The 27899-nt window shown below is 45.4% G+C and overlaps 2 protein-coding genes across 10 annotated transcripts in view; one reads left to right on the top strand and one right to left on the bottom strand.

The window, feature by feature from the left end:
- The window catches only part of USO1 (USO1 vesicle transport factor), a 33485-nt gene extending 31798 nt beyond the window's left edge, over positions 1-1687 (bottom strand). For all 6 annotated transcript variants that reach the window (XM_083836053.1, XM_083836056.1, XM_083836054.1 and 3 more), the window contains exons 1-3: positions 1524-1687; positions 1359-1445; positions 1218-1282 (exon numbers count right to left, since the gene is read on the bottom strand). In XM_083836053.1, the coding sequence (XP_083692179.1) occupies positions 1218-1282; positions 1359-1445; positions 1524-1589 (218 nt within the window). In that variant the 5' untranslated portion in view covers positions 1590-1687. The remainder of the gene's footprint in view (positions 1-1217; positions 1283-1358; positions 1446-1523) is intronic.
- A 1029-nt stretch (positions 1688-2716) lies between these two features.
- G3BP2 (G3BP stress granule assembly factor 2) overlaps positions 2717-27899 on the top strand; it is a 28467-nt gene continuing 3284 nt past the window's right edge. Inside the window, exons 1-12 of one of the 4 annotated variants that reach the window (XM_083836060.1) lie at positions 2804-2896; positions 5592-5714; positions 10040-10158; positions 13955-14036; positions 14928-15101; positions 16046-16136; positions 16943-17045; positions 18964-19144; positions 20113-20211; positions 24659-24761; positions 26776-26904; positions 27104-27222. In XM_083836060.1, the coding sequence (XP_083692186.1) occupies positions 10064-10158; positions 13955-14036; positions 14928-15101; positions 16046-16136; positions 16943-17045; positions 18964-19144; positions 20113-20211; positions 24659-24761; positions 26776-26904; positions 27104-27222 (1176 nt within the window). In that variant the 5' untranslated portion in view covers positions 2804-2896; positions 5592-5714; positions 10040-10063. Of the gene's footprint in view, positions 2897-3024; positions 3664-5591; positions 5715-10039; positions 10159-13954; positions 14037-14927; positions 15102-16045; positions 16137-16942; positions 17046-18963; positions 19145-20112; positions 20212-24658; positions 24762-26775; positions 26905-27103; positions 27223-27899 lie in introns of those variants that run through there. The other 3 variants (XM_083836063.1, XM_083836061.1, XM_083836062.1) reach the window with 3 other exon arrangements.

Genomic DNA, 27899 nt, shown 5'->3' with positions numbered 1-27899 from the left:
GTTTCCGTCATTTAAGCTGCATGTAGCCCACACGTGCAATTTTAACTCTAGCATGGACTTGTTTAGACAGCAGCCCCAAACCTTCTTCACAACCTGCCTGGTAAGCAGGGCCACCAGCAGCCTTTGGGTGAGCATGAAAGGCTTTCTTGTCCTGTATACTTAAGCAAGATGCCACTGTCACTTAGATCCCTGAGACCTCCTCCTAGACCCTGAATCGCTGCTTAATTCTTGTCTTGACATCAGAAGACACTGCTACTTCTGGTGTGTGGGCATGCACATATCCCACATATCCCTTCTGACTGCCTTTTTTAAAAAAGCAAGTTTTACATTCAAGCCCAGACTGAAAGCATGTTACAGTACACCTGCCTAACAGCCAGGAGCATGCAAGGTTTGAGGGTTAATCGGAGCCCTGCCAACAGCTTTGAAGTTGCAACACGCGACTGCTATCAGTGCAAGCAACTGCAGAAAGAAAACATAGCCAAGATAACCAAGTTCTATATTGCATAAACACTATATTCTAATCCTTCTAAAGCACTGAGACTAGCATTGTAACAGCAGGTCATTCAACATGAGGGGGGCCCACATCTCCTATTTGAACCCTTCAAATAATATTCCCAGTGACAGAACTATTCTACCCATTTATTTAACAACATACACGTAAGTCCAAAAAACACATTTGTTGACTTTGTTAATTTACTCTTAATTCTACCCACTTCACTTTTTGTCCCATCTCAGGCTGATGTGATTTGTTTCAAAAGCTTTTTAACTAATACTGTAGCTTTGGGTTCACCTTTCACTAATGCCACCTGTAGCAGAAACTGGGCACTCAGAAGCACAAAGATGCACCTTACACAGAATGGCTGAGGATAAAAGGGGGACCTCTGAAGATCATCCAGTCCAACCAAGTAGGATCGCCTACAGAACATGATGCAGGACGGCCTCCAGGTGGGTTCTGACTATTGCCGGAGAAGAAGACTCCACGCCCTCTCTGGGCAAGCTGCTGCAGCGCTGTCACCTCCCCGGACTTCAGCTGGGACTGCCGACCCTACAGCCCTCCTGCTGGCCCCCCAGCCCCGTCAGCCCCGTGCCGCCCACCCCGAGCACGCCCTGCCGGAGCTTTCCCCCACCAGGCGTTACCACAGGCGAAGAGCCGCCAGCAGCCCAGCTCCCGCTGTGGTGTCAGGCCGTCCCGCCGCCGGGCAGGCCGCGGCGCTTACCGGTCGGTCTGCAGGACGCGCACGAGGTGCTCCATGGCCTGGATGCCGACCTCCAGCCGGTATTTCTGCGGGACACAACGAGCCGTCAGCCCCCGCCCGGCACGGCGCGCCCCCGGCCCGCCCGGCCCCGCCGCCACTCGCCTTGGACAGCGACTTGAGGGCGCGCACGGCGTCCCGCCGGTCGTCCAGCAGCGTGGAGGAGGCCACCCGGTCGCACAGCTTCTGGATCTGCGGGAGCGAGGGGGCACCGTCACCGCACCGCCACCGCACCGCCGCGGCACCGCGCCCCGGCCCTCCCCGCCTCACCGTCTCGGCGCCCGACGGCTGCGGCCCGGCGCTGGGGCCGCCCATGACGCCCCGCAAGAAGTTCATAGCGCCGCCAGCCCCGGCCCCGGCCCCGGCCCCGGCCCGCCCGCCTCTGCTCCGGGCCCCGGCCCCGCCGCCGCCCCCGCCACGGAAGCGGCCGCCGCGCCTGCGCCGCGACGTGGCGCCGACGTGGCCGGCGGAGGGCGGGGCCGCGCCCGTGGTGGGCGGGGCGTGCCCGTGCTCCGCCCCCTCCGCCGCGAGGGGACCCGTGCTGTGCCCTGGGTCGGGGCGCAGGCGGAGAGCCGTGAGGTTTCCTGGCCGGGGCGCCAGGTGTTGCTCAGGAAAGCGTCCGTGGCAGCAGTGCCAGAGCCGGGGCGTACCCAGCGCCGGGCGGCTTGGGGGCAGGAGCCGGCCTGGAGCTGCGTTGCCGCGACCCGCACCGCTTCCCTCCTTCCCCTTGCCCGCGGGAAGGCGGCTCGGCAAAACGGAGCTGGGGCCAGCTCGTTTCCGGCCGCCAACTTCTCAAATTTCTGACCTTTTTTTTTTTTTTTTTTTTTGAATTTCTGGAGTGCTAGGTCAGTCGGTTGCCTATTAGCAAAAAAAGAGGCTGAAAAGGGAGAGAAAAAAAGAGAAATGACAAGAATGCCAGACGTTTCCCTAGCTAAAATGCTTCCGGATGCCGTAGACGCTAAGAAACGACCCTGCCCTTCCCCGGGGAAGAACAGAACGGGTGGGGGATGCCCGGGTTGGACGCGAGGAGATGCCGTCCCCCTCCCAGAAAACAACGGCGCGTTTTGTGCAGCGCGCCCAACTCTTTTATTTCAGCGTTTCCCAGCCTCGCAGCACCGCCTCGGGGCAGCGCTGCTGGAGGCACCGGGACTCGAGCCCCACAGCCTCGGTGGGTGAGGGTGGAAAGCCGGCCCCGTGGGACGGGCAGCGCCGGGACAGGGCAACGCGCCAGCCCCCGAGGCGGTTGTGAATTCACAGTAACGGGAAAATAAATCAATAAAGCTCGGGTAGCGCCGTGCTGGGGGACGGGGGAAGCTGAGGGGAGGGGGGGCCGCAACCGCCAACGGCCGCCCTCGCGCCCGCTAACGGCCGCTTCCCCCCCCCCCCATACGTCACCGCCGGGGATTGGCGGGGCGGGGCAGGGCGGCGCGGCGCACGCGCGGCCGCCCCCTCCCCTCCGGTGACGCACGCGCGCAGCGCCCAGGCCCGCGCGCACGGGAGCCCCGGCCGCCCCGCCCGGCCCCTCCCCTCCCTCCCCCGCCCGGCCGTGCCGCCCCCGCCGCCGCCGCCCCGCTCCCGTCAGCGCCCAGCAGGCCCCGGGCGGGACCCGCAGCCCGCCCCGCGCGCCGAGCCCCTGCCCACGGGTGAGCGCGGCCGTTGGGGGGAGGGGGGGAGCGGGGGTTGTAACGGTCGCGGCGCTGAGGGGAGCGGGGGAGCAGCGGCTGAGGGGAGCGGGGCGGAGGGGTTGTTCGCCGTCACCTTGGCGGAGGAGCGAGGGGAGCCCTCAGGGGGCCGGTGAACCACCGGGGCCTCCATCCTCGGCCCCCCGAGGGGCTTCTGGGAGAAATGGGTACGGCAGCTGAGGTAAAAGCCGTCCGGCGCTGGGCCTGGGCGTGCTCTGCTCAGCCTGGCCGCAGGGCAGCTGCCGGTGGCACGCGTAACGGGGCTGGTGCTGGGCAGGCGGCCTTGCTCCCCACACCTAGGTGCATGGAGGTCTTCTTTCAGCTCTTCTCATTTTACCGCTGTTCCTCGTAACCTCCGAGGACCAAAGTAAAGGTCACTGCAGCTCCAGCGTGGGGGCACAGGAGCAGCCCCCGACAAAGGTTTTACCTTCCTTGAGCTTTGTGCCCAGCAGCGCTGCGTGAAAGAACTGACACAGCAGAGGGTGAAGGAAGATGAGATGATGGCTCGCTTCCAACCAGGAAGATTGACTTCATTTTGTAGCGTTCCTGATTGCGGTCTCCTGTGTGGGTTTGGCAGTTCCTGAGCCCTCTGTGTGTTGTAGGTGCTTCAAGTTCAGTGTGCAAGCATTGTGCTGTGTTACAGAAAGAAGTGTGAAGATGCCAAAAGTATTTTTGATCCGTTGAGAAATGGAGTACATTATTTTGTTCGTAGCTCAATTCTTGTGCAGGTAGGCTGCTTACGTGTAACCAGTGCGTTTAAAGCCAGCTCGGTGTTCTTTGACCTGTGATCTGATGGAGGAGTACAGGGGGAAAGATGATTTCCCTTAGCACGCTTTTATTTCTAATATAAAGCACATTTTCTATCTCAGGGTTTTCTCATTTCTCTTATGGAGAGCTTTAATTAGGGAGCAGTAGCAGAAGGAGATCGGTGACCAACTTACTGGGATGGTTTCGCTGCAGTGTAGGCCATGCTGCCCTACTCGGTGCTGTGTGGCAGTCGTCGAGTGAACTAACATGGAGCAAGCTCTCTGATGTACACGTGAGTCCCTGACAGGAGGACAGCTGCGTTATCATAGCGCTCTGACTGGGTATGGCTTTGTCAGCTTGCCTCCTTACCTGAGGAGGTGTTATTACTGACAAACCAACGTTGTTTTAGAAGTTCATTTGTCATTACCAGTGCATTATGTGTTCACTGTGTGTAAGTATGCCTGCAGGGCCATACCTGCATCAGGAAAGCTTTCTCATTCCTGCGGGAACATCTTGCTCCCAAACTTGTTCTGGACTCTGGTAGCTTGGGTTCAAGAGACATAATCCCTGTTTACCATTTGAAATGTTCTTATAATATTCTAATTGGCAGATTTTGGCTCGCTGTGGAGAAGTATGATCTGTATCATATGAATTTTTCATTAGCAGAATAAAATCTTCTGTGATAGCGAAGCTTAAACTGGAGAGAAAACGGAATGAGCCGACCATTCAATCTATTTATCCGCTGGTGTCCTTATGGATAAAATGTTTTTCTGTATGGAACTGAGGTTTCAAATTATGCATCAACAGCCACGCTTAAAGAGTATCTTACAGTGCTGAAAACATGCTGAGGAAACAGCATCTTAACATGCAGTGTTGGATTTGATTCTTCCTTCTCATTGTAGCAGTTGTGACACTGGATGTCATTTCTTTTGAGAGTATTTGACAAATGAAGAAGTGCATTGCAATTTAGGGAGCACGTGAAAGGACTAACATGTCAGACTAATTGGTGTATCTGCGGAGAGCCCAGAAAAAAGGCACCGAACCTGGCACTGGATGGCAGCACCCAGGGAGACGCGGTGTGGTTTCCCCACAAAGGTGGTGCCACTGCCTTCGATTCCTGGGGCTGTCCTGCAAGTGGGTGTCAGCTCCTGGAGGACACAGCTCAGCTGCCCAGGTGCCGATCCCCTGTGGTACTCACATACCTAAAATACATGGGGCCGTTAAGCTCTTCTCAAAAAAAAAAAAAACCTACCACAGAACAGCTTGATTTGAAAGAACTGTATGTTGTGCCTTGGGGCTCAGCCAATTCAGATGGGATTGGATTAGGTAAAGGAGATCATAAAGTAATGTGATTCTCTGAGATTACGCGGGTTTGCTGGCCCTTGCTTGCAGACAGACGATGATCTGAGCACTTACCTTGCAGAGCACGAACAAAAGAAGGTGGTTTCGGTAATGAACTGGGTTGCTGGGGACTTTAACTTGCTCTTTCAGTATTTTTTTGGTGTAGTTGCTGCTTGTTTCCATCGAGCCCGGAATACCTGCTAGCCTCGCATGGCTTTTATTGCAGATGCCCCAGCTTGGACTGTGAGCTGCAGTCTGCTTCTGGAGCCCGATTCAACCTGTTACAGTAGTAGGATCTCATGTGGATCCCAGTAGCAAGCACACCCTTGTAAGGCATTATTTGGCCTTGACACGAGCTGCAGGAACCTGGATTTCAGAACAAACCATGCTGTTGCAGGTTGGCGTGAAACTGTAGCTTGGTAGCCAGGTGCCTGTAGTCACGGAAGAATTGCTGTAGTCAGAGTTTGGAGGATGAGACTTGGATGTCAATAAACCAAAAAAAAATAATCATTCAATAATTCCTCTAAGGGAATAACAGAAAACTTTTATTTGTTTTGGGGAAAAAAAGGTTTCACTAATGTGAGAGATCTCACGTGAGCAAGATGCATGCTGGTGGACATTTTGACTACCCAGCACTTGGTGGCCTTCAGTATTTGAGAAGCCGGTTGCTGCTGCCTTCCTGCACCGACTGGTGAGTGGTAGGTTTGTTGATTTATTTTTTATTTTTTTTTTCCCCAGGAAGGGTTAACAAACACAGTTTAATAAAGGCAAGTTTTGTGTCTAAAGATGATTGCAGGCTGAATGAATTAGCACACTATTAATTCAGCGTGCATTGGAGAAATTATTGCAGCAGTTGATACCCGGGTATTTGAGCACAATAGTCCTAGTGTCAGCTATGTCTCCATCTTTTATGTCTGAACACTTTCATTTAGTTGCAAAGGCTAACTTGCTTTTAGTTGTGGTGGCTGACATTTGCTATCCTAGGCCATCAAAAGATATTTTTTTGCAGAGCTGACCCAAGTCTGTAATAATCTTGTACCTGAAATTAACCAAATGTAGCTTTGATGCTGTCACAAAGTTACCCTAACGTTACTGGTCGTTTCAGTGCTATCGTGCAGTTGCTTTCCAGAAGAAAACCTCCTTTCTGTTTTTGTTAATTTGCTTATCTTCACATGCAAATAACAGTTCGTCTCTGTGGTAACTCTCTGTTTGCTTTTGTTTTCTTGCAAAGAGAGCATGGACATAACAGAAGTTTTTCAAGATAGGGCTTGGTTGTTTGAGGTAACGGTGCTGAGCCTGTCTGGTCCTGTCTGCAGACGAGCAGTGATTGCGCGAGCATTCATGCGACTTCATCTGGGTAGCTCATGTCTTTCCTCAGTTTATGGCATGGAAAGGGGTTCTTTAGCACAGCAGTTGTGCTGTCAAGAAACCAGCAGACAAATTTTCGTAATTTCTGGTGTTGCCAACACCGTTTCAGTGTTTTCTTTCTGGTTAGTATATTCTCTAGTGCCTCAAGCGGTAAGTTCTCATTAAGACGCTTTCCCAAAGACTGCTCGGGCTAATCTAAAAATGTTGTTCATTTTATTCAAGTGCGAAAAACGCTCGGATTCCTTCTTAGCTGTTGTTCCTTGACTCGCGAGTACATACATACCTATGAAAACTGGAAAAAGAGCTTTTATACAGTGTACATATCTATGGGGCTTCCATTAGTGCCCAGCAACACATGGAGATAACCGTGGTTTTTAAGTTATTTAAACAGTTTTCAACAGTTTTTAACTGTTTAAATTGTTGGTGCAGATCAGCAATTGCCTTTGTTGGCAATTTAGCTATAGTTGGAAATTTGGCAGGTTAAGTTTTGGCTTCAATTTCCCTTGGTCATTCACCTCCAAAACCCTCAGGCCTGCTTAGACTTGGGTCCTGGGCTTTGAGGAGGCATTGTACTAATTGGGACGCGTGGAGATTCAAAATCTTTTGAAAACCGTGGCGATGGAAAGCAAACAGTACCTGCATTTTTATTTTACTGCCTTATCATGACTTGGAGACCTGAATGCTTCGTAAAGCCTTTGGCAGCTCAGTGGGGATGTCTGAAGAGGTGGTGCAGGAAATAACACCGAGACAGTTGAAGAATTGTACTGAGACATCCTGTAAAATACCAGCATCCTGTGATGTAAACCAGTCGTGCTGTCGCTAGAACCATGGACAGAGGGGGACTGCACCCATCTCGTTTGGGATGTAGACGCACTTCTCCAGGTTGTTAGGGAAGAATTGGCTCGGTGTGATTATTGCATATTTGCTTTTCTCAGATCTTCTGAAAGGTTTCAGCAGCCTTTCCTGAAATAGCACAGCTTCCAATGAAGAAAAGATCTAGTGTGATCTGATGTCGTGTAATGACTTGTCACAGATTATTATGTTTTGTACCCAGAGGCATTTTCAGTGTTCCTTGTGGTATGCCAGCAATTTGTTAACATATGTACTTTGCCTAATGCTATATTCATAAGAATGTGTGCTGCCTATGATCTGCTTTTTAACAGGTTCTGCTTAAAAAAAGGGAAAAGTTATAAAGTTCTGTCCTTGTGGACTCTCACAAGTGCTTGTGGTGATTATTGTTCCGTGTTCATCACCTGCTGGGGGTTAGGGCAGCAGCAAAACTTGTGTACATACAGAAGTCGTTCTTTTAAGGTTGGTTTCTCAGTAAGATTCGCACATGTGTGCCGTTGCTGTAGGATGAGTCAGGTCAGGAAGATCCTCGAGCTGTTCAGATTTTGTTTATTTGGAGGATCCAGCTCTGGGCATGGGCAAGGCTCAAGCCGTTGGCGTCCCGTAGCATTCTGGGCCGTTGTTTTTTAGATCTGATGATCAAAATGGCTTCCAACCGGGGCTGCTACAAGTCTCAGCTAATGCTGTGCTCCAGAGCCTTGGAAGGTTATAACTGAGATTTTGGATAATCCTAAATAAGTTCTCTGCTTTCTTTTCTCCCAGTTCAAAATCTGTATTTCAGGCTTTGCCTACTGCCTTGCCTGCACGTTTGTGAGGCCGCTCCTTTGGGTGTGATTCCTGCCAAACCATTTGGTAATGGATCTTGGTGTTGCCTTGTGGCTCTGCTTGACAGCTTGAGGTTATTTTGACAGTCCATTAAAAGTAAACTTTTTGAGCTAAGTATAGTTTATGTTTGATATGTTTGTTTTGTTTGTTTTGTTGATGTTTTTTATCAGTTCCCTGTTGATGGAGGATATGGTGTGTTTGTGTTGGTGTTCCCGTGTACATTACCTTTAATTACAGGCTCTTCTGAGCTGAAGTTAACTTGCAAATTTCCCCATGTGCATTTTGTCCTGGCCAGCTGTGACTGGGAGCAGTCCTTTGTATTGTCCCTTGGGCTGAGGTTATTTTGATAACAAAGCAGAAATCTTATTTTAGGATTATCTCCAAGTTCAAAAATTTGGTCACGTGGTCATTTTTGTCTGCTGTCTTGCCTGCAGGTTTGCTTTCTGAAAGAGAGAAAGTAGGCAAAGCTTTCCTTCAGCAACTGGGGGCGACCTCATGGGGGACTTGAGGCGCCCTAACGTGAGCCCATGGGTAGGAACTGACCGCACTGTCAGCGTCTAATGGTTGTGATCAGTGGTACAAAGTCCAGCAAAGTAGCAAACATTTCTCCAGGGGCAACGCTGGGGCTGTTCAGCACCTTGCTGGTGACGTGGATGATGAGCTGTAGTGGTCCGCAGCAAATTTTTGGAGGGATAGGCTGGGGAAGGTGGCTGACAGTAGCGTCAGGAAGTTCAGTAAAGGGAAATGACCGAGTCCTGAATGTGGATGGAAAAACTCCCGGGAAAAGTCAAGGCTGGGAGATGACTGGTTAAGAAGCAGCTTTATAGAAATGGACTTTGGTGTCCTGGCAGAAGAGCTGAGCTTGAGTCAGCGCTCTAATCTCGCGGTGATGAAGGGCGATGGCGTTACGGGCGGTGTAAGCAGGAGCAGGGTGAGCAGAGGTGATTTGTCCTTTCCAGTTGCCTCTCGCGACATCCAGACCCAGAGTGTCACCCCTGATTTTAACTCCTCAGGACAGGAAAGGAGCCGATGGGTCAGAATGGGTCTGGCCTAGGACCACCAGGGCTGCTGGGGCTGGAGCACCTGGAGAGAGGAGACTCGGAGGGCTGGGGAACAGAGATCAGGCCGATACGTGACTGCTGCTTTCAGCTACCTGCTGGGAGGACGTGGAGCCATGCTTCTCCCAGGTGGACCATGTTAAAATAACAGCCAGCTTGCCCAAATTGCAAGCAGAAGTTGCATATTGCTAATGCGTAAATATGTGCAGAACAGGCAATGTGATACAAAAAGGTGGTTCTGTGCTCAGGGGGTTGAAGCAGGTGACCTCCAGAAGTCCTTTCCAACCTAAATTATTTTTTCCTCTGGCAAATATGAAATGCAGTTAGCCTGGACACGTGGAACCTAAGGCTTTGGTCATCTCTGGGACATACCAGTTTCCCTTCCCAGTCTTCAAGGAGTGTGAATCCAGCCTATGGATTCACAACTTCATTCCAACTTCACAATATCAGTGCTACCTTCTTTGTACTACATATGTATCAGGAGCTTTTTGAAGCAGATCTGCTTTGAGATAAAGAAATGTTACTGGCTGACTTAAGAAAATGTTTTCATGTTTGTTTTATAGTGCTCTTGGTCTTAGATTTTTAGTTTGTCTTCAGTTTATTGCCAAAATGTTAAATAAATAGTGCTAGACACTTAAAAGTATGATTTTGGGGCAGGGGGTGGGAAGTGCCTGTTTTATAAGGGACTTTGCAAGAATTTGATTTGTTTGCGCCATTCCCTCTTAGTCAAAATAGGATGTGAACTGACAGACATCTTTTTGTTTATTCAAAGGGAGGTCAGGGTGAGTTAAGTGCCTGAATTAAGTTCCTGTTCATATAATTGTTTCACTTCTAATTTTATTATGCTCATCCTTTTATGAGGAAGTTGTGATACACAGCCTTCTTTTCAAACTAACACAAATATTTTTAATTACAGCATTCGACACTGTGTACCAAAGAAATGGTGATGGAGAAGCCAAGTCCCCTGCTCGTAGGGCGGGAGTTCGTGAGACAGTACTACACTCTTCTAAATAAAGCTCCTGACTTCTTGCACAGGTAATGCTCTCACACTAAAGTAACTCATCTTTTGGAACAAAAGTGCGTACTCCTCATCAGAAATTAGATAAACTGAATTTCTGAGTGTGGCAGGAGACTGACCTGGCTAACCTCTGGGCTTTCGGAAAATAATTCATCTTAAAAAAACTCTTCAGGCTCTAGAACCAAATGTGGCCAATGTTTACGAGGTATTTCCTTCATGAAAGAGAGAACTATTTCTTAACTGATGTGATGGTAATGTGGACATATTACAGAAATAGTTTTATAAGAAGATAGAAAAGGAAGGAGCATGGCAGAGGAGGCACTTGCATGTAGCACCTAAGATGAGCACAATAATAATTTCAGGATACTGTATATTTTATATTGCCTCTGGGGAGTTTTTATCCAGATCATGATTGGAGATATAAAAGTCAGGGCCCGGACAAGGTAGGTGACCAGTTCAGTAGTTTTATTTACCTGTGTCCACTATTTAAGCGGTACCCTGGATGTGTTCCTTCCTATTTTTTCTTATGACATTTTTGATTGGCTACATGCAGTTTGTCACTTAAGATTTTGCATTTCCACATTTGGACTTAGAGCAGCACTGACTTGTAAGAAATAACATTGAAAGTAGTGTTGCAAGTGTTGGTTGTGTTGGGTTTTGTTCCTTTTTCTTTTTCTTTTTTTTAAGCAATCACTGCTTGGATTGCTCTTGACTCAGAACTTGACATAAGGTTGATGGTGAAAAATTGAGCTGTTTGAGAACAAGTTGTAGCTCCCTGACAGCTAGCTTAATATTTCAGTCTTTTGAATGATGTCTCTTTTCACCTGTAGCTTTGAGGTGGGGAAAATGAACTGGTATTGTCTTAAGTGAATGAACTGCTGTGGAACCATGCTTGTTTTGTGTTTCAATTTAGATTTTAAGGTGTGGGATTGTCCAAGCAGTGTATTTAGGGCTTTCCTAATCTGCGTTGCAAAGTTTTACAGAAATCACAAGTAGCATTTTCAGTAATGGCAGATTTTTTTTCCCTGTCCCTGAAATTTTAACAAAATGGTTGGATCAGATCAACACCTGGACAAACATGTCCGCGTCACGCATCAATACCTGATACACAGACTTGCTGCTTGCTCCTAGCGAGGATTGTGTTCCTTACGCACATGTCTTTTCTGGGTGATTTCCATAAACGGCCTGCGAAAGCACCTTGGAAAGCCAAGGAAAGCCGAAGTTGGTAAGACAGCTTTCTTGGGAAGTGTGCTGTCATTTTACCTCAATTCCCAGAAAGTGTTTGCATAAACAAAGGGACAGAGAATTAGTATATAAGGGATGATTAGGCTGTGCTTTACAGCTTAACACCAGAGGTAGAAGAACTCTCACCATTGTACAGTGAGGTTGCCTTTTCCTTTTTGTGACATTTCTGTTTTGGTGGTAGTTGAACGTTGGGTAAATGACCCATGCCTCAAATGTGGTGTTGAAAATAATCTTTGATTTTGTTCGCAAGAGCGTTTACCTGTAATGATAGTGATTATAACCTTGGCTAGACGTGGAGGGGAGTAGATGTGTGTTTTGATTTAAAAAGCAAAATACTGCTGCTCTGTTTCTTCCCTAGCTGCTTCAAAGAAAAGCAGGCAGCTGTTCCAGGCTGGCCTTCCCCCTGCTTCCCCTTCATATTACAACAGTAATTCCGTTCCATCGATATTAAGGTGTGCTATGGGAGCATTATGGAGCTGGTGTTCCCAGTACATTGGGGATGTTTCCACTTCAGGGTGATGCAAAATTGGCAGAAGGCTACATGTGAGGAAAAAATGTGTCTGTGGAGACAGGTAGCATGTTGAGGGTGACTTGGGTGCTTTACAGAAGGCAGTAGGGTAGGCAGTACTCCCACCCCTCTGTCTCAAGCTTTACTCTAAAAGTTCTGATATGCGGCTTGCCAAATTGTGCTGTGTGCTTGGTACGTTGAGTGGGAACAGGCAATTCCGTAGCCTATAATTGTCCATAGATCCCTTTTATCACGGGCTCTCAACCAAGAACTCGACAGAATTTTTCTTCTCGTTTAAAGTTGGGGGGCTGCAGATGACTGGCTGGTTACTTGCTGCCTGGAGTGACCCTGCTGAGGTTAGGGAGCTGCAGTGGCAGCCATCCCACAAGCTCCCCTGTGCAGATGGCACTCTGTGCCTGAGCACTATCCTCTGTTCATTTGAAAGGTGACACGAGCGTCACCAAGAACAGCATCTGTGAAATTTCTCTTAAATACCTCTGCACAGATTGTCCTAGAGGTTTGATCTGGTTTGGGTGAACAAGTTATTAAAATCGTAGCTGTTTGTTGAGCTGGATGAGGAGAATATCTTCCAGGCAGTTTTAACCTCTGCCACCTCTGTCCCTTTTTCAGGGCTGCATGGGTGGCTACCCCTGTCCAGGAAGGCTTGGATATGGAGGAAATTTACTTTTGTGTTCTTTGGCTGTACGTTGTGTCTGAGTGGGGCTCTTCTGAGAGAGCATCTTATCTACGATTCTTCTCTTGCTGTTAGTCTAAACAACAACTTGCTCACTGCCACAGAAAGATTTTGGAGTCAGGGCTTCCCAGAGCTTGATGTCAGAAGAAAAAGGATTTATTCTTGCAGTGAGTAAGGGAGTTTAGCAGCAAGTGTTAATGCGCTTGGTTTATCCTACTAAAAGCTTGAGAAACGCACCAAGTCCTGTCATTATGCTTTATCCAGAGCTTATCCACAGGCTTTGGGTATGAAGAGATGGGTTCACCCTCCAAGTGGGTTTTAGTCAGGGTAGTTGCCATGCCTGGCATGCTTCAGATGAATTTGTGTGGCTTTACTGGCTTCTTAACTTAAAATGGATATTTCCATGTAACTGGGGACTCAGTGGGTGCTCTTCTCCTAATTTGCAGATCCTGCTCATGTTTTCTGCCTACCAGAGAGTTTGAACAGTTCGTTAAAAGCAGCAAGTTAAAACTCCTGGTCTCCCTCTGAAAGCACTTGGTAGGATGTGCTGACTGTCAGAGGGCTTGCTTCGAAATTTAAAGAGTTGATAGATGTTTTCCCATTGGTTTGCGAGCTGGTGCAACAGAACTTTCGTTTCTTTGCTGTTGGGAAGTGCTAGAGCATGCTCAACACTTGGGTTATGCAGCTGGTACTAAAGAAAAGTCAAATATTTCTCAGAATTCTTTCTGGACACTAAGGACATCATGGGAGTTAAAATCTTGGATTGGTATTTTCAAGCAACTAGAACTGGAAGGAGTTTCTTGGTTTAGTGGGATAAACCAAGAAATGGCAAATGCTCAAGTTCAAGTGTTTAATTCTGTATTTTAACATAGCCTGTGCACTGGCTTGTTTAGCTAGGTAGAAACAGTCTCTATCCCTTCTGTTCTGTGTGAGAATGGGCTGGTGGAAACACTTAAAGGAAGTGATATTTCATAAATAAAGTATAGGGGTGGGTAATAGTGGTATACTGTAGAGGTAGGTGAAGTACAGGAAGTGTTGAAGAGGACCAGGGTCCGGAGGAGAGGTTGTTCCTCCCCAGGGTCACATGTTGGGGGGAGTGTGACTAACCCAGGCAGGTGATTTCAGTTTTGGGGGAGTCTCTAGCTGAAACAGCCACCTTGACCACAGTGGGCAAGCTGGACTTCTGAACGTTCATCTTTGTTTCTGTATCCTTGGAGCCTGAGACGTGGTGGGTATATCTTGAATCGTTGCTTGCCCTGAAATTCCTACTGCCTTGAGCTCTGTAATTTGTGGCTAAAATACTTGTTGGATTTTGTTCTTATTTTTTTTATTTGGCATGAATTTCATTACATCTCTTCACTTGCAGGTTTTATGGCAGGAACTCTTCTTACGTCCATGGAGGACTGGATGCCAGTGGGAAACCACAAGAAGCAGTGTACGGTCAAGCTGTGCGTATCCAAATTGGTCCTGAAGTCCTCACTAATGTGCAGAGCTTACTGTATACATTGGTCATTTTCTGTAATGAATTAGTTGGACTTTCTTACCTGGGAAATAGTGTTTTCTGGTACTGCCTCCTGTTCAGAGGCCTAAATGTTCTTGGTAGTTGATGCTCTTACTATGGGTTGCGTTTGATAGATCAGCTTTGCATCTGGACTGCAGAAATGATATTTAGGGTGGGAAACAAAATCAGGAGGACCTGTTAGACTAGCCCTCTAGGTGTATCGTGTTTCAGTTAGACGTGGTTTCTAGGTGAAAGGACTTTGATCTCGGGGAATTAAATTGAAATCTGTATGTTAGCAAATTCTTCTGTGGGTGGATGTGTCTTGTAATGGAAGATAACTTTAGAAGAAGCAAACTAAGTCCAGAAAACACATCTTTTTGCTGTGGCTGTAGTTTTTTATCAAAATAGTGTCTGCCATCGAGGAGCATCTGTCATGTGGTGGCTGCATCTTTGAGCAGTGTTGCTTTGAGCCCAGACCAGGTTTTGTTGCTTCTCTTTTCACCAGCAGAACCTGGTTTGGCAGTAGGAAAATCATGACAGTGCAGATGTTACTCACTGCTGTGATATTTGGGTACTTGATAGATGCATAGGGTTTTTTTTTGTTGTTTTTTTTTGGGGGGGGAGGAGGGTTGTTTGTGTTTTTTTTTTTTTTTTCTCTAAGCACAAAATCACATGAGCTCATGTAGATTCTTCACGGTGAAAGATGGTTCAGGGTTCCTGTATTTGCCTTTCAGCTTCAATGGGCTGCTTTTTGATGTTAACTGACACTTAGAGAGATTTACAGCTTTTCAATAGGTAGGGAACTCAATGTAGCTAAAATGTAACTGTTTGCTTCTAGGAGATACACAAGAAAGTGATGTCACTACAGTTCAGTGAGTGCCACACCAAGATCCGTCACGTGGATGCTCACGCTACTCTGAGTGATGGGGTGGTTGTGCAAGTTATGGGGGAGCTGTCAAACAACGGGCAACCGATGAGGAAGTTCATGCAGACTTTTGTACTTGCTCCAGAAGTAAGTATTGGCAAGATTGTCTTTAACTTCTAAGAGCAGTGATGAAAACCTGGCCTGTGAACACAAACTGCCATACTGGGACAGAAGATACTGTCGGGCTTTTAAAGCTTAGCCCAGAGGCTATCATTAAATAATAAATAATGCCCACCAAACCATTCTATGATTATGTGCATGCAGAGAAATGAGTGTATAGGACCTGTCCTGAACTTTTTTAGATTTGAGGTGTTGTAGTAGTAATGCAAATTCAAATTGAAGCTTGCTTTTGGAAACTGCTATATGCACGAGTGAAAAAATAATGGTCAGCTCTGCAGATCATGTCTCCAGCATAGTTCTGTACTTGATTAAGTTTGCTGTCACATGTAAGCATGTTACTGCTTTGCAAGTTACTGCTCAAATTCAGTTCTGAGTGAGAGCAGAGCTGTGTTATGATAAAGAGTTGCTTTTATTATTTTTTTCCTACATCCTTCCCCCTTTTCATCGCAAACTATTGTGTGGTTGGTTGATCATTCATGTTTTAGAACCTTGTTGATTTGCTTCATTGTTTTCCTATGCAGCAGTTTAAGCATACAGTCACCCTGTGGAATTTCATTCCTTTTTTTTTATTATTATTTTTTTATTTTTTTTTTTATTATAAGGCTTTACCAGAACAGAAAATTCCACAGGTGACTTGATGAGTTGGAGGGGCTTACCTTTAGGCAGTACCGATGATTATTGTGAATTAGCAAAGTGTTACTGTCTGCTTGAAACATTGTTTTTAATTTGGTCAGAAGTTACCATTCAGTTGCTAGCTTAAAGAAAAGGTGTCACTCGGAAAATGCCATTATGAAATAATCCTATTCCAAAATGTTGGCATGTACTCCCAAAGCTTAGACCTCTCATCCATAGGAGTTGCTGACTGCTAATATATTGTATACGCAAAAAAAATGCATGTTGCTCTTTTACAGGGGTCTGTTCCAAACAAGTTCTATGTACATAACGATATCTTCAGGTACGAAGATGAAGTATTTGGAGATTCAGAAGGAGAACTTGATGAAGGTGAGAAGAACTGTACTTGTGGTGTTAATTTTGTGTCGTTCTACCTACCCAGTTCCTTCAGAGACTAAACTGGCTTAGGGCAGGTGAGGCTTGGTACAGAATGGACGTAGTGAGCGATAGCACTTTGCTGCAGCTCAGTTTCATTCAGTAGACTTGGTTTCTCTGGTCAATCAAATTTGTAGGTACAATGTTGTGAATAAAATTTAACTGGCTTTTCACTATGAGCTGTCTTTCTCTTTTATATCATCATCACATTCAGTAGTTCATTTCAATCCGTTGACTGAACTTGGCTATATTATTGTGGATGGGTTTTTTCCCACCTTGTCCACTGAGCCAAAGAGAGTACAACTGGAATGTATGTATGTGTGCATTCTAAAGCTGGAATTTCTTTTATCTCAACAGAACAGAACTCAATAGAATAAAATAGAACAAAACACCTTAGGCAAAACATTGCTCTTCTATTTGAGGTTTATCTTCTTAGTTTTAGGAACTGTGATTTAAGAGCTAATAATACAGTGTTTCTCTTTTACTGCCAACATATGAAAACCATCTGCTGCTTTAAAGATCCTTAAACCCTCCTCCCAGAACTTAGCAGCAGTATGTCTTTAGTGTCTCCTTTTTGTGAAAACAATAACAAAGCCTCTTGAAAGAACAGAAGGGTCTTCCATCTCTCCTTGCAGCTAATTCTTGCCTTATTTTGTTGATGAAGCGTTCTTTTGTTTACTACTAGTTCAGCATGCTTGTATTTCAAGTGCGACTTGCATATGCTTGCAGAGGTGTTCAAGGAATTTTTTCTCTTGTGTCAGAGTCTGAAGAAGAAGTGGAGGAGGAACAGGAGGAAAGACAACCATCTCCTGAACCGGTGCAAGAAAATGCAAGCAGCACTTACTATGAAAACCACCCTGTAACGTAAGATGTCCATGTTATTATGTGGCATTGCTTTTTTCAGTAAAAACTACATTTAAACTGGTGGGCTGTGATCTATGCTATGTTAACATTATTTTTGAAACATTGGATATCAAATGGAGAGAGGAAGTAGTGGATGTTCTCATGTTTGTTAGTTGTTTTCACTTCTAGTTACAAACGTGAGGTGAAAAGGTAGTAAATACATTTATGCATGTGCTTAATGTAGTTTTCATCATGTAAAATGTAATGTAGTTTTCACCTATTGCAGCAAGAAATCGGCAGCCCGAGAGGCTCCTGGGAGTTTCTGAGGGAGACAGATAGGAGGTGTAAACCTGCCCCTGCTGGTGTCCAGCAGCCCCCTCCTAAGCCCCTACATGGGGTAGTAGCTGACCCAGCTGCTCACCTGCAGGACAGAGGGCTTGACCGCCCACAGGAGGAAAAGGGGCTGGACCTTCCTCTCAGCTCAAAGCAGAAAGAGGTGTCTGCCCCTGACACCCACGGTGCCACCAACCCCCACGGTGTCCCTGGGTAATAGATTCGAGGCTCTTGGGCAGGAAAAGGAAAAGGTTGAGGGTCTGGACAGTAGTCAGAACCTGGGAAGCAACCCCGAGAAGCATGTCAAGATTGGGGGAAGCATAGGGAGCGGGGCTGGACAGGGCACTGCATCAAAACCAGTGCCACAAAAAAAGGGCGGAGAGTCTTAGTGATCGGAGACTCTTTGCTGGGGTCCCTTCCAACCCCTACAATTCTGTGATTCTGTGATTAAACTAAAATAGCGAGTTGGTGGTACAATGTAATTTATATAAACAGGTGATTTAACAAAAGGGTGGTTAATGATATATTAGTCCTCAAATTTAGCTGGTGCTTGAATCTGAGAGGAAAAATGAATTTTTGAGAAGTTGCTTTACAGTTGTACTGGAAGAATAGGCTTCTGCCCTGAGTGTCTTAAAATCTAAACAAGACAAGAAAAAAAAAGAAGTTTCTTCCTGTTTTTATGTGAAAAATACTTTTTGTTATGTTTTGAAATGCTTTTTTCAAAACTTAGGTATGTGTTTCAGACAAGCAGAACTGACTGACCGGATTCCTTATTCAAAAAATATGTATGTTTATGAAATTATTAGATGATGTCCATTAAGTGCATCAGCAGTAACGCTACTTTGCTGCTGATGATGTAGTGCTTTTCATGAGAAATCTTATGGGAGAATGGAATGTGCTGGAATTCTGGCAGTGACTTCTTCAAGATTTTGCGGAGAGTTTTTGAGGCTTTAAAGAGTTACGCCAGGTCTTACCCTTGGGTTACTGTGCCAATTGCAAAGAGCTTAAAAATGCGATAGTCATTATTTAGGCATATGGTAACCCGTGGGTGGAGCTGCGTAGGCAGAAGCATGTGGAATTTGGTAAACTTTGGGGGTGACTGAACAGAGAAGGGAATAACTTCAGGCCCCTTGTGTACGCAGAGTGGAGAAGAAGGTGCGTGTGAATTTCAATAAGTAAGACTTGCAGCTGCTTCTGTAATGAACTTTTATGGCACTTCTGTAAGTAAGCTGCTGATAGCCTTCCAAAATCAGCTTCATTTCTGTGTATAGCTCAATCTTCTGTTGGTCTCTCACTGTGCTGCTTTTTCTTTTTTAGGAGCAGCAGCTCTTGAGTTTAGTATATATTCCTTTCAGGGCTTTATATGTCTGTGTAATTTTCATATTCTTTGCAGAGAAAAGTATAATGTCTTCACTTGAGCAGAAATAAAAAGTGACTTAGTATGCAACTACAGGGGTACAGCTTAACTTCTCACAGTATCATATATGTAGGTACCATATGGTAGCAACTGGAAACCAAATAATTTTCAAACCAGTCATTACCATAGTATAACTGAGAAAAAGTGAACCAATTGAAAAGCTGCATAAAATGCATTTGATTATTGTAGCAATGGGATAGAGGAGGCACTGGAAGAATCGTCTCACGAACCTGAGCCAGAATTGGAATCTGAAACAAAACCTGAGGAGCTGAAAGCTGAAGCAGAAGAAAAGACCCTCGAGGAGTTAGAAGAGAAGTCTCCTTCTCCACCTCCTGTAGAACCTGTTTCACTACCACAAGAACCACCAAAGGTTAGTTACAAGCCATATCTGTGCTTCTAGGTGCAGGTGGTAAACCAGGAGTTTTGGTGTTGAACTTAGTCTTTTCGAGTGGCCAGACTGGTATCTCTTTGCAGGGTCATGCTGTATGAACAGCTAGACTTGAAGCTTGAACTTGTGAAATTTCACCGAAAAAAAGAATGTTATTTTTCAGTGTTGCTTGTTACCTATTGTAAATGCGATGTTTGCAGAGTGTGCGTGTGGTTTTATGCATGTGTCAACCTTTTTAAATGTGGAGTTAAGATATGGCTTAAAAAAAAAAAAAAACACCACCAACAAAAAACTCAGAAAATGGGAACCACTGCTCTTCCTTGGGGGGGGGGGGGGGGGGGGAACGGACACAATGCATGGACACTTGGAAAATTACTCACAGTATACGTCTAAAAACAGTACGAGGGCTTTGACCATCTCCCTTAGAGGCAGGCTGCCTGTTCCTAAAAACACCATGAATGCCATGCGTCGTCTGGTGTGGTAACACGTAGGGAGTTTGACAGAGATGGGAGGAATGGATGAAAGCTGGAGAGAAGTCGTTTTCCAGCTCCAGTATCAGTCTCCCATATCTTTCCAATCCTGTTTCTCTTTTGCGTTTTTACCTCTAACTCGTGGCGCTCACTTTGTTCCGTTGCGCAGAAGACACTTAACACAGCAGGTTTTTCAGTCCTAGGTTTGGTTACATGATGGAAAGCAGTGATCTGGGGATGCCGAGGGAACTGCGCTTGCCCAAGTAGCAGTAGCGAGTACGGTACACACCTGCTACATGCTGATGAGTTCACAGACAGCTACATCTGCAAATCTTTCTGTATCCTCGTTGTAATGCTAGCACAAATGTTATTTAATAGTCAGATGTGAACTGAAAGTGTATTTTCAGCGGACAAATTTCCCTGTAGGATTGTCAGTGGTTTGCCATGATTAGTAGCCTAGGTTTGTTGCATTTCCTGCAGGCTTTCTCTTGGGCTTCAGTGACCAGTAAAAACCTGCCTCCTAGTGGTACTGTTTCTTCCTCTGGAATTCCACCCCATGTTAAAGCACCAGTCTCACAGGTAACCCATCTGTGAACACCTTGGATTGTCTCATTACTTCTGCAAACTGCTTCAGTTTTTAAATTAACAGATCAATTTGTTTGACTTGCGTTGCACAAATTAATTGTGTCTTAAATGTTAATGCACTCACCTTGTTGCAAGTGAAGGCATGTACACTTACCTGGTGTAACTTCGGGTGATGGTAATATTAAAAACTGCTGATGTGGAATCAGGAAAAGACTACTGATTTTTTGACCTATCTTACTGGGATATGGTTTGGTTTATGAGGAGAGAAGAAAAAAAAACTTCCCCCACATGATAGTAGTTTCCTAAAGAATGTGTGGAAAGGGGAATTTCTTTTGGCAGAAATGCCCCAGCAGTAAAAGGGATTGCATCAATTTTTGAGTACAAGCAAGTTTGCCTTGAAAGGGTCATGTCTACAGAAGTATTTTGGACTCCATTATCCATTTATAATTACTTTGTCACAGAACCCTGTACCAACTTATGACTGTGTGAGGAATGGAAGGATTCACATTTCCTTGCCAGGACAATGCTGTCTTCCCATTCCTAGGCTGACTGGGGGAGGAGGGCAAAGAGGACAGAAAGTTTGACCGGGTGATAGCTCATGTTCTGCACATGCCAAGCTGGTGTGAGATGGTCTGAGATTCTGAATTCAGCCCCCTCTATGCATACCAAACCCCCTCAATATAAAAAAATAGGTGCTTTAATCTTTTCTACTGATGCCATATTCCAGAAGCACTGGATGTTGTGAGTACCTCATGTCCAACCTTTTACAGAGACTGCCATTTCAGTAGAGCAGCTGGGTTATTGCAGCTGCTGTTTTTGCACTGATTTCCTTTTTTTTTTTTTTTTTTAACTGACAGAGGAATCTGTCAAGGATTGCCCTTCAGCTAAGTGCATGTTTAACAAAACAACAACAGGAAAACAGGAAACTCTCCTTGTGTGGTGTTGCTTCTGGTCTTACCGCTGTTGTGGAAATCAGATAATGGCTATGTGATGAGTTGGGAAACTTGTCGGTTTTCATCACCTTCAACAGGGCTTTGAGTTATTCAGGTGGTATTTGAGCAGTAAAACTCTTTGTTCTAGTACAGAATAGATTTTCCTTAAGCAAAACCAAAAACCAGATTTGTTTTGTAATGATGATTTATTTAAAGTAGCGATGCTGGATTTTTGTTACATGACTGCAAGTAGCATTTAAAATTATCCATGCAGGAGAGTCATAGAACACAGCTTATAGATGTCCCCTTAAACTCATGTGTTGCCTCTGCAGCTCGTCATGCTCTTTACCTCTTATATTACTTATGCTGTGGTTTCATGTTTAAGCAGTTCTGCATGGAATTTTCTGAAGTAGGAAGAGCCTACACTTGGCTCTTCTGGAGACAGAATTAATCTGTTCCTAGCTCCTTAGTTTGCATTCTTTTCAGACATGGTGTTCAGAAAGCTGGTGGAAAAGATGTCTAAAGAATTTCTGCAAGGGGTTAGTAATCGGTGGCAACCTTGTCCCATTCTTTTGGATTCATTAACATCGGATACTATGCATGTAAACGAGGACAGTAGATTGCACCAGTGGATGAGTGACTCCGTTGGGGTGCTACTATGCATGTAAACGAGGACAGTAGATTGCACCAGTGGATGAGTGACTCCGTTGGGGTGCTGTTCCAACCAGCATCGGTGATGCTACCAAGCAGCCAATAACTGCCCTTCTCGTTCTTTTCCCCAGTGTCACTTCCGTTTGACGCCCTCATAAATCAAGTTGAAAATAAAGCCCCTGTGGTATAAACTCAGAACCCCTTGAAGGACTGTGTGTGTACTCGTTTGGAGGTGATCCAGTTGCAGTTTGTTTACACCTGTGAGGTCAAACAGCTCAGCATTTCTCGCTCCTGTTTCTGTAGTCATGTTGAGAAGCTGACAGGGAATAATACCTGCCTGCACTGATAAACTGGACCTTCTCTTAGAGCATTTTCAGGTACTCAGACTCTGTCACTAGCTGTCCTGGAGGTGCCAGAGGGGTGGAGGTAGGCAGGGTGCTCCTCAGCTTCTGTCTTTTGATGTGGAAATGGTGAGTTAGGGAAGGATCTGTTTATGGAAGGTGCATTCCTTCAACTCCTGAAATCTCTTGAGGTTCTGGATAGATTTTCTGCAGAGGGGGTTGTGTGTTAGCCATAGCCACACTTAAATCCCACGTATTTTAAGGCAGACTCAGGTTTTATGGACTTGGGTCTAAGAGGAGAGGGAACCTGTCGTTTCATGCTTTAGGTGCTTTGGGCATTTTTAGATCTATAGTGCCCTTGTGAAGGTGATTGAGTGTCTCTTAGTGAGTTTCATGGTCCACATTTACCTCAGACAGTGCGGTAGCAGTTGTGTGGTATGCATCTAAGCTAGCTGCTGGTAATTAGGTGAGACAATGTGCTTATTTTCTTTGTTTTGTTTCATTTTGGGTTTTTTGTTGGTTTGCCTTGCTAGTAGGTTGTTTGTATGCATGTGTTTCCACTGTGGGAGGCATCTCACTGTAGAGAAGCTTTTAAAGCGTGTAACATTTCAAAAACAGAAATGTACCAGCCTCTGGAGTCTCCTGTTCTCTTGCTCTTCCTTCCCCATCCTCCTGTCCCTCGGGAGTGATCACTTCCAAAGTTTGTGAGTGAAGGCTGACGTGGTTGGTTTTGCTGTCGTTGCCAGTAGCATTGCTGTGGCATCAAGAAGTCGCTTTCCCTTCCACTGTGAGCTCCAGGAGAGAGTGGGGACAATATCTTCTTTTCCTTAATTGTTCTCAAAGCCCCAGTAGGCTGAGGTTTGTGGCATACTTGGCTCCTGGGCTTGAGAACTCCTTTAGTCGTGATTGTCTGCTAAAAATCCTTATTCCGTAGCTTCCACTGCAGTCTGCGTGCTGTCTGAGAAATAAGAGTTGCAGTTAGCTGCTTTTTGGATTGGAAATGGCAGCCCATAATAGGCCTCTTGTGATGCTGATGTTAATGACAGTTGTTTGGGAGAGCACAGTTTTGCAGAAGTGTTTTCCCCTTTGAGCAGCACCAGAGAACTCTGCAAAAAATGGGTGGTGCTGACTAGGGAGCAGCTAATGAGGTTAGCTGGTGGGCTGGGAGAGAGAATGTGTGTGGTAGATGAGAAGGTGAGTGGAGCACAAGGCAAGCGGGTAAAAGTTATCCATTTCTTGGGATTTAGCAGAAGGACATCAGCGACTGAGCAGGTGTTTTGCTATGGGTGGTGGCAGGAAGAAGTGTTTAAGCCTGATAGCGTTAAGTCTCTTAAGAAATCATGGTCTGAAGGCCTTGAGTTTTTCTTCTGAAGTACAATTGCTCACGTAGTAAAAATGTGCGAGTAAAAGATGCCAGGGGAGCTCCAGTGACCCACAAGGAGGTACGATGAAGGAATGCTTTCTGTAGGAGACAAGGAAGGGTGATTTTTTTCCAGTTTATTCTTAGAGCTCAAAAACACTGTAGAAACATTGGAAGGATAAGCTAACGCCTAGCTAGGTAGAGCGTGAGTGATACGAGGGCTGAAACGCTGATTTGGTGCCGAATAGCAGGGTGTTTCTTGTAAAACATCGTCTCTTTACCCTGAGAGGTTCTCTGTCTGTAACTGGCAGTTGTCTCAAGTCCTCAAGGAAAATAAGGGAGAAGTTTAACGTCAGCTCCTTTTCTGTAGTAGTCTGGGCCTGTAGCCTTTGGCCTTGTAGTTAATCTTCCTCAGAAGCTTGTGTTCATCTTAGTGTTCATAAGGATGGTTTTGTTTTTCCAAGATAAGAACCCAGTGCAGCAGCAGCTGCTCGACTGTCCTACAGAAAATGGAATTTAAAGCATGTTGTACGTTGCGTCAGTAGCCAGCAGGCTACATAGAAATATTTTTGTTGCTTTTGTCTTTTGCAAATTATCTTTACAAGCGTTATTTGATTGCAAAAGTTTGAATGTACGTTTCCTAGTCCCTGAGAATTTTAAGGGTGTATTTTGTAGTTTTATTGTATCAGAAATAGCATAATTTGAAAGGCTTTTTTGTTTTGTTTTGTTCTCTTTCTTTTGGGCTACCTCCTAATCCATGAAGTTGGAGCTTGGCATGAGGAAGCTTTATTCAATCCATCTATTTCAGTCAGGTTGAGGGATTCTTTAATTATGGGGTGTTGGGGTCTCAATGCCTGGTCAAACATGGAAAATAAACTTTAGCCATGCTATTGGGAGATGTTCTGACGGAGAGATGCTTGCTTTGCACCTCTTAGCAGAGATAACTGAACACTGCAGTCCTGGATTGGTACAGAGGAATTTAAAGAGATGAAAAAACGTATTCCTAAATACATTTACGTGGATGTATATCTTGCAGAGTTTGTGTTGTGCATGCCACTTACCTATGTCTTGTGTTGTTTTTTTATTTATTTTTTGTTGTTTTACTAGGCCTGTTCTTTAATACATGGTATTTAATAATGTGCGTTCTCCTGTTTCAGCCAAGAGTTGAAACTAAACCTGAAGCTCAGTCTCAGCCTCCTCGTGTACGTGAACAGCGCCCAAGGGAAAGACCAGGTTTTCCGCCCCGAGGACCTCGACCAGGTAACGTGGGACAGCTTGTGTGTCCGTTTGGGGCCGGTAATGAGAGGCATCTCCCTCAGGGATCTGGCCTGTAGCTATATTGTATGTGGCTGATAATAAACTGTCCATTCCTACTATCTTCAACTAGAAATGGGGGAAAACAGTTCCCTGTCCAAGCTGGTGATGAGTTGATGCAAAGATTAGGCATTAATTCCTGTCCTCTGTGTTGGTGAATTCTTTTTTAAAAGTCAGGCCACTCGCTTACATGCTTGAACACCTTTTATGCAGCTCAATACAATTCTGAAAAGGTAGTCTGCAAATAGGATGTGGTTTTTTTTCCTATGTTATCTAATTTTGCTGAACTTTGAAAGTGAGAGGTCTTAAATGGCTGTTGTTGTGGCTTGCGGTACTCTTTGTTTTGGAATAAAACCTTTCCACTATCTCAACCTCAGTCAGTTAATAATTTTAGATGTATTTTTCCATCTCGTGTAGTCTCAAATGGTGTTCTGAGTTGGGCTTTATGAGCAGCCAGATCTCTGCATTTTCTTACTGGTACAGAGTACCAAATCCACAGGGTGGTTTTGCTACAACAGCTGCGTGTTACTTGACAGATGTCACAAGTGGTGTTGAGAGGTGAAAGTTTCCTGAGCAGCATTCATCACCCTAACCTGGTCACTTGGCAAAGCTCTGCGCAGAGCTGGGCAAATGCTGCTTAGTCTCAGTACCAGGTTGTTGAGGCGTGCGTCTTCACTAAGTGTGGAAGTAAGTCAGGGGTTGTAAGGAGGGGAGTGGTGTCTGTGACTGTCCTGAGCTGCAGGCACCAAGTTGCCAGTTGCTCACCAAGCACTGCCTGCGGAGGTGATTAAACCTCAGCAGCTGGGTGGGTAAGCCTCTGCCAGCTCGGACTGACTAAAATGGGATATAATGGATGTTTTCAGTAAAAGCACACCAAACTCTGACAGAGATCAGGCTTGAAAGTGCTTTTTACTTTTGGCTTTGCTCAATGCAAGCGTTTCCTCACTTGGGAACAATATTGAAACTGAAAGGCACAGAGAGAGAACCATAACATATGTTACAAGTTAACAGTCCTTTTTATTTATTTATTTATTTTAATGTGTGCAGCAGGGAGTGAAAGATGCAACTTGTGGCTAAATCAAGTTGCAGATCTGTGTTTTTTTTTTTCTGCCCTTGGCTGTGGATGCAACAAAACCATTAAATAAATCGTACAGAGAATGTGTAACAGACCTGAGACTTGTAATTCTGATCCCACACTGGTGGGAAGCAGGGGAGGGAAAGCTGAAGTATCAGCTGGCCAAATGGTAGAGCTTCTGCCCTATGGTCTCATTTTCAGAATAAGTCTGTGACCAATCTTACCTGCTTAAGAAAACCATTTAAACAAGCTAGTAAGCTTTTTGTAAATGGGCTTATGGGGAAATGGAGGAGAGAAAGGGGTACGTATGACTCCTGTCATACCTGAGGTCCAGAAGGGGTGACAGTGTGCTGCTGTCACACTGCAAGGCAGGAAATGGTTTAGTAGGGAGATACCAGGAAAGATTTTCATCTGGTATGGTGCTAAATAAACTTCAGCTGAGTGTGGGAGAACGTAAGGAACTCTGGCTTTTGTTTGGGACAAAATGGTGGAAGATGAAAGACAGAAGAGGTTACTGGCAAACACGATTTTTAATATGAGTGCAAAAATATGGATACTGTTGTTGGGTTAAGGAATTGATGAAGAAGTGACTTAAATCCAAATATTAAAAAAAAAAAAAAACTACATTATAATAACTAGCAAACTCCTTTTCAGCATAATGATTGCAGATACAACAGGAACATGACAATTATTAGGGCTATGTAAAGAGAAAGGTAGTATCCCTCCTCCCCCCTGTCATCCATGGTAAATGGGAGTTGGAGAACTTGAAGGTACAGAAGGTTTTGAGCATGTGCGCCTGGTGCTTGTGCACATAGATGTGTTTGTTGGAATCCGCACACAACTCTAACCTCAGTGGCTCTCCCTTCTTCTTTCTGTTCCCGGTAGGGAGAGGGGACATGGAGCAGAACGAGTCGGATAATCGTCGAATAATTCGCTATCCAGACAGTCACCAGCTCTTTGTTGGGAACTTGCCGCATGATATAGATGAGAGTGAACTGAAAGAGTTCTTCATGAGTAAGTAGCAATTTCAGCTGCAGAGACTAAGGAGAAAAACAGATGCTTGTCCTGTGTTGAAAAGGCATGTAACATTCACTGTGGCCACAGGGGGGAACTTTACATGATGCAACTCTACGAGTGTTATCTGACAAGCAGGAGAGGTAGCAGAGCTGACACTAAGTTTTGGTAACGTGGCTTTTCCCTTGTGCTTTCACAGGCTTTGGAAATGTGGTAGAACTTCGCATAAATACTAAAGGAGTGGGAGGAAAACTGCCTAATTTTGGTTTTGTGGTATTTGATGACTCTGAGCCGGTCCAGAGAATTTTGGTTGCAAAAGTAAGTATTAATCGCTGAGCATCCACCAAAGGATGCCCTAAAACTCACGTAGCTTGGCCTATTCAGGCCAGGCTGGACATCAGGAAGAGGTTCTTCACCGAGAGGGTGGTCGCACACTGGAGCAGGCTCCCCAGTGAAGTAGTCACTGCACCAAGCCTGTCTGAATTTAAGAAGCGTTTGGACTGTGCACTTAGTCACATGGTCTAAACTTTTGGGTAGACCTGTGTGGTGCCAGGAGTTGGACTTGATGATCCTTATGGGTCCCTTCCAACTCGGGATATTCTATGATTCTATTTCAGTTCATGTCACTGTTGTTTCTGACATTCATTCATAAACAAGAGTTGTAAGAAAAACAGGCACACTATGTGAGTAGTTTGGGCCCACTCAGTCTGTCAAGAGTGCTCTGTGGCTTATGTGAGCTGTGCCAGCGTTCCCCCAGCCGTGTCATACTGAATTCAGGGATTTTACCTCTCACTTAAATACCACATGGAACTGAACACTTACTGTTAGAGACCCCTATAAGCTGAAAGCTCAGCACGTGAATTTTTGAAGGGCATCTTGAGGACATGTAAATTCTGTGTCCTGGGGCTGAGAGAAAGGAGCAAAGTTATTTGCAGCTGTGACTTGAGGAATTGGAGAGGAGAAAACAGCCATTTCCATTTCTAGTATGCGAGTCA

This window comes from Anser anser (assembly GCF_964211835.1).
Source record: "Anser anser genome assembly, chromosome: 4".
NCBI classification, from domain to species: Eukaryota; Metazoa; Chordata; class Aves; order Anseriformes; family Anatidae; genus Anser; species Anser anser.
Note: the sequence above shows the minus strand (reverse complement) of the source record. Positions and strands in the feature narration are given on the sequence as shown.